The 6,324-nt window shown below is 37.3% G+C and overlaps 1 protein-coding gene across 2 annotated transcripts; it reads left to right on the top strand.

The window, feature by feature from the left end:
- The first annotated feature begins 1,958 nt into the window (after positions 1-1,958).
- Positions 1,959-5,331, top strand: manbal (mannosidase beta like). 2 transcript variants are annotated; one of them, XM_078249018.1, is made up of 3 exons: positions 1,959-1,980; positions 2,828-3,026; positions 4,893-5,331. In XM_078249018.1, the coding sequence occupies exons 2-3, from the start codon at positions 2,877-2,879 to the stop codon at positions 5,001-5,003; spliced, it is 261 nt and encodes an 86-aa protein (XP_078105144.1). In that variant the 5' UTR covers positions 1,959-1,980; positions 2,828-2,876; the 3' UTR covers positions 5,004-5,331. The 2 variants fall into 2 exon arrangements, with proteins under 2 accessions (XP_078105144.1, XP_078105143.1); XM_078249017.1 differs by lacking the exon at positions 1,959-1,980 and adding an exon at positions 2,415-2,560.
- The last annotated feature ends 993 nt before the right edge of the window (positions 5,332-6,324 follow it).

The raw sequence follows: 6,324 nt of genomic DNA, 5'->3' as shown, positions 1-6,324 counted from the left end.
TCAGTGTGTTTGCATTAAGAGCAGAAATGGACAGAAGAGTGAACAAAATATTCTCAACTAACACGTTTTAAAAACAACAACGATTTAATACAACTCCCTTTGTCTTTGAAATTACTTTTCCTGGAATGACGTCATATTTCATCCACCATTAATTGATTAGATGTTTGGTCTATATAATGTTAGAAATAAATCATTTATAAGCTGAAAAAAATATCTTTTTTCTGCAAAATATCTTACTTCTCTTAATAGTACAGGCAGTTTGTCTTGTGATGATTAACAAACGGATACCAAAATAGTGTAGGTCAAATCAGTGGCCTAATACAAAAATGTCTAAATACTTGTCTATTTGACAAGATATTAAAATGAATTATCAAACTTACTTAGAAAGTACTGACACTGAATAATCATCTCAGTGTTTAATTGTTGATCCAACACTGTTTTACTTTGCTTTATACTTCAGCTTGGGTTGTTCTACTGTATTAATGCAACTCTAATGAGCAGTGTTGTGGAAGAAGTATTTAAATCTTTTACTTAAGTAAAAGTAGCAATACACTGTGATAGTCCTGCAGGGAAGTTTGGGGTCCCCTGCTGGAGCTGCTACCCCGCGACCCGACCCCGGATAAGCGGATGAAGATGAAGATGGAGTCCTGCATTCAAAACAAAAAATGTCCCTGTCAGAGTTTTACTATTATATATAATGTTTCTGGATTAATAGTACTGCTGCATTAATGTGTATGTTGCATTTTACTGCTGTAGATGTTTAAAGTTGTTAAACTACTTTATATACTGTAGTGTAGTGTAATGAAATATGTGCCGCGTTCTATATGTAAGATCTTCATATGTCTGCAGCTGCGATGTCGATGTCCTGTGAGAATCATCTATCTCTTAAGAGTCAACTTTTCATGGTGTCAGAAATTAGCCCGGTCTGCAAAGTAACTACACCTGTTAGACAAATGTAGTGGAGTTAAAAGTACAATATATGCTATTTGCCTCTCGATATGTAGTGGAGTTGCATGGAAATACTCAAGTAAAGTAGGAGTACTTCGAATTTAAAACTGTTTAAGTACAGTTACAGCTCTAAGATACATGCAAGTTTTGTATTGCATACTCTCCTCCTCGAAGTAGTGAGAGTGAAAGTATAGGCAGTTCTCTATTTTGTCAAGCCTAAAAAATAATTTTATATATATATCCCCGGGAAGTTTTTTTGAAAAATAAACCATTAAATGGCACTTTCTGGAGAGTTTTGTGCAAAGAAATGGAGAAATCAAGTCATACATGATATGTGCAAAACTGCAAGGTTAAGAGCCTATACTTTGCATTGTTGTAGTATCAACAGGTATTAGGGCATTTAGCATTTACATTACTGTTAATCAGTCATCACTTGATTACATATTGTATTGTATTGTTCCGATTGTTCTCATCTCATCTCCGCCGAGACAAAATAGACATGCCATTTCAAAAATTGTCAGAAATATCATGTTTTCAAAAGCATCACTTTCATCAAATTGTATGTGACATATTTCCATAGACTGTATGTAAGAATGGACCAACAGATCCCGTTGCTCTGGACGGAGACCAGTGAAGTATATTAGAAGCACTTTTCCGGTGAGCGCTGAGCGTTACTGCGCAGCCTCCAACTGAGAGAGACGACGTAAATGTGACGTGAGCAACCTGAAAGTTGTAAGTCTTCTGGTAGCTGTGCCAAGAGAAATCTCAATCATTTCCAATCTTGCAGAGACAGAGAGCATAGGTATATGTAAGGAGATAACATGGACACATGCTAATTATTGCTAACTAAAATGCTAGTTAACATTAGTAATTAAACGTAAACAGCTAATGTAAGTCGAAACTGCCTGCAAGCTTCTCCTGTACTGTACGGTAATTCCGCTACTATGCGACAGTAAGTCGCGTGGTTATGACACAATCGTTAGCCTATTTTTACAAAAACGTCTACTACCCAGCCATAACGTAAGGTACAAGGTAATGGAGCCTTTTATACATTGTCGTGTTTCTTTAGAAATAAACAATGGACAAATAAAGTCTTTAAACGTTTCAGATGTAAAGTTATTCGCTGTCAAAGTGACATCAAAATAAATGGCAGTCAATGGAATGCTAACGTCGGGTGATCGCTTTGTAGCATCAAAATGGCGCCATAGGAGATTCGAGCTCTGAAGCGAAGCTTACCCATACTGTGTCTTTGAGCTTACCACCTTGCATATTTCCAGTAGGCAACTGACTGCAAGCAGGCACTTCCGGACACAAACGAGCAGGCTTATGTGCCGTGTGTGTGTGTGTGTGTGTGTGTATATATAATATATATGTATATATATATATATATATATATATATATATATATATATATATATAACACGCTAGAGGGCGACATAAAACAATCATTCTTCGGCTCGGAAGTTGATTGCAGATTTGTAACGTCACTTCCGATAGTCGGATGTTTTATTTTTCTCCTTTTGTGAGCTAAATTAGCTCACTTTTTTCATTTGATAGTGTTTCACCGCTTTACTGATATTGTTATCATCCCTGTAACGAGAAGAAGACAGTGGTAAGCTTCTTCTTCCACAGACTAATCGTTTGTTGTATTCATGCATAACGTTAGCTTACATTCATGCATTTAATAATGTAACGTTCGCTAACAGTTAACGTTGCACTGCTGTGCTACGTTGTAAATGTGTCCTAGCTGGGTCTAGCGTTATATACATGTCATGGGTCTAGCCACCACTTTTTGGGACTTCTGACATATTCGTTTATTTCCTGCTAACCGTTAAGTGTACTCACTTAACGACTTACTTACTGTTGTTTGCACAAATAGGTGCACTGAGGAATAACAGATCAAACAGCCAATCATCATCAGCAGCAGCATGTCTGCAGAACTGGACCTGTCTCCTCCAGAGGTCCCTGAGCCCACCTTTCTAGAGAGCCTACTGCGCTATGGGCTGTTTCTGGGTGCCATCTTCCAGCTCATCTGCATCCTGGCTGTCATCGTCCCCACATCCAAGGGACATGAACAGGTGGGTAGACAAGAAGGGAAGGAGAGGAGCGGGTCTTGTGTGTTGTTTCCCCCCCCCTTAAATACAGCGTTTCCTATTCTGTTGCCCTCTACAGTTGGGGTCTTCTTGTAGGATTCCAGCAGTGTAGACGCTGCTAAGCGCAGGGCGTAGGTTAAGTTATGGTTAGGTGTTGTAGAGGTAACTGGTCAGGGATAGGGAGACGTTTGGGGTCAGGTTAAATTGAGAGGAACACAATCAATGGGGGCACAGGCAGTCGGTGATCAAAGCATCACTGTACACAATACCCTCCAATACCTGATGTTTTCAATCATTTCCTTTCGCATATTGGGGAGAAATAGGGAAATGGAAATGTTGCAATTGAGCCCTAAAATGTAACATCTACATTCTGCTGATTTTAATCCACTTTGCCATCAGGACACATATTGTCAATGTAACCTGTTAATCAGACTGACTGAATCACCTTATTATTGTTTTGCAATCGTTGAATCTAGATGCGTGCAGCAATTTACAAGTCTGGAACCAGGTTAATGTCAGTCATTTACATAAATGAATGGCTTGGTTCGTAGAAGGTTCCCACACAGATTTGAAGAAAAAAAATTATTCAAACTTTTTGTGAGAGGGTTTGAATGCTGTACATTTTTTTCTCAGTATGACAACATGAGTTTGAGTTGATTGTAACTCAATTTAAAAAAAAAAAATATTTTTCACAAAATACCTGAAAAGTAAGAAATTCATTTTTTCAGGAGTAGCAGACTTGTATCTTGGCTCACTGACCTAATTTAGACTTTTTCGGTATCACTCCAACTAGGACTGAAATATGTCTGTCTCAAGAAGAGATGAGATGACACCGTACAGCCAAGTTCACTTATTATAGACAGCTAGTCCTTAGCCAGTGCAAATGACTTGAGTGTCTTATCTTGTGTATATATAGGCCTTGGTAATTTGTCTAAAAGAAAAAGGTTAAGCTTTTGACATGTAATTAATACAGTATATCACTGAAAGATTGATTGTTCTGTTATGTAATGAGTTTCACTGCAGAAGGGGTGCAACACAACACTCTCTATGGTGGCTACACCTGATATCAAAATACAGTCAGAAACATGTGCAGTGTGGCACAGCTGCTGATAATATAACTACTTGGAAATTGTTATAATTGATATATCTTTATTTTTTCCATCTTGCCTAACAGATCTACAGGTTCTGTAATAACATAATTTTGTAGACAAGATCTTGCAGAATGTTACCATTCAGTCCTTTCTGAAATTCAGCGAAACCAGACATCATTTAGAAAGAGTAGTGCAGAAAATATTATTTTTGAATGTCCAAAAAAAAAAAAGTCCAACACAGCGCCACCAAGGGCTACTCCCATAATCTCTATACTAACAACTGTCAGGAGAGATTATTTATAGACGAGCAATTAAATCTACTGTCTAATTATTCTCTTTTCAGACAGTCATCAGATGCACTGATTACTCTCCACAGAATGTCCCCATTTCATCCTTTACAGCAGCTTGCTGTCAATCTGCCTTGCTATACAAACACAGAAACTGTGTGTGTGTGTGTGTGTGTGTGTGTGCGTGTACTATATGGAGTGATGAAAAACTGCATTACCAAAATGTATATTACTTGTTATCACTAATTATTACCCCCCTATGCTCAGTATATTGTATTGTACACAAACTGTGTCAAAATTATACCTTAGCAAATACTGTATGTGCGAGTTTCAGACAGCAATAGCATCATTCAAATACACTGTTATCTAACCATGCTTAGCAGTCAAGTATTTTTACACCATATTTAAAATGACTCAGAGGATTTGTTTTGAAATTACAGGGGGGGTTAATGCTTCCTGTGTTTGCTCTACAGGAGGAGATTGAGTCCACTGATGGCAAGGCCACTGAACAGATGAAGAAACCTAAAGGACCGGCACCTCAGATTCGACAGAAACCAAAGAAAGAGAGCAAAAAGAAGCGATAGAGTGTGTGTGTGTGTGTGTGTGTGTGTGTGTGTGTGTGTGTGTGTGTGTGTGTCAACATTGGCAGTTACCAATACAAGTACCACTACAGGTATATGAAACACTAATGTCATATTATAACAATAAAAAATGATGTGCATTTAATTGAGACACTTGAATTACCTTGAACTGTGTCCTTCACATTCAACACAGTATTACAAAGAGGAAATTGTCATACCGTTAGCCGATTAGGTATTTCTTTGGAATGTATTTACTTTTATAATTGAATATGATTGAATTGTATTTGGATTTCAACATACAAATAAATGCCTTATGTGGTCATTTACCTCAGCTGTGCATTGCTAAATTTCTGTTTGGTTTCAATGAGTCAGAATGAGATCATGTCCTGTCCTTATATTTACTCCTTTTTTATGGCAGACTACATGTAAGTTAGTATTTTTTGTGGCACCAGAATAGCCTGTTTCACTGCAGGTAGGTTATCTTTAATAAATGTTTCTCTTTTTTTACATTTACATGATGTTCAGAAAGCATTGATTAGCATATATCCACAGTGGATACAGAATCTAAAATGAGAAGGTAGGTGATAAGGAAAGGTTAGACTAAATAAATAGGTCATAGTTTCATAACGACATTTAAGGATTGTTCAAAAACTTATATCGGCCAATAGTTATCAGGTAATTTTTCGATTTCGAATCAATTTGGGGCAACTGGCCAGTGTTAAATTCACATTTAATCACAATTTACATCTTAGCATTTTATTTGAGCAATCATGTATAGGCTAATACTAACTATTTCCTAAATATTTTACAAAGTGTTGCCATCTTGACTATGTTTAAATCAAGCTCACGCCTCAAAAATATTTAATTAGCTCATCCTGACTAGATTCAAGATTCAAAATCCTTTATTAATTCCACAATGGGGAAATTCAGACTGCTGCAGCAGCAAGGGATAAGAGCAAAGTAGACAGAAAGTAACATTTCAAACCGTTGAAGGCCACAACGATTACGTTTTAATAACGATATAAATGCGCCGACCCAAAGTTACCATTCATGACAGTGAAGTGTGTGTCGCCTAGCAACCGATTCGGCTAGTACTAATTTGGTACTGGATTATACGTGAGGTGTATTTAGTGAGTATTTGTGCTGTGTTCTTGTAACTATTTTTTTTTTGTTACAACAAAATAAACCTTCTCAGTCGTGACTCCAAATGATTGATTAGAAAAGATAAACGAGGCTGTTGTCGTGCCTGCCAACGCCTTGATGAATTCAACTGTTACGGCGTTACGCAACACGACGTGAATCTTCTCTTGACTCCGCCGTTGAC

This window comes from Sander vitreus, chromosome 4 (assembly GCF_031162955.1).
Source record: "Sander vitreus isolate 19-12246 chromosome 4, sanVit1, whole genome shotgun sequence".
NCBI classification, from domain to species: domain Eukaryota; kingdom Metazoa; phylum Chordata; class Actinopteri; order Perciformes; family Percidae; genus Sander; species Sander vitreus.
This window is presented reverse-complemented; position numbering and strand designations above follow the sequence as displayed.

Coding starts and splice junctions, on each gene's coding strand:
- manbal (XM_078249018.1), top strand. CDS start 2,877: ATGTCTGCAGAACTGGACCTGTCTCCTCCAGAGGTCCCTGAGCCCACC. Junction 3,027..4,892: donor CATCCAAGGGACATGAACAG/GTGGGTAGACAA, acceptor TTTGCTCTACAG/GAGGAGATTGAGTCCACTGA.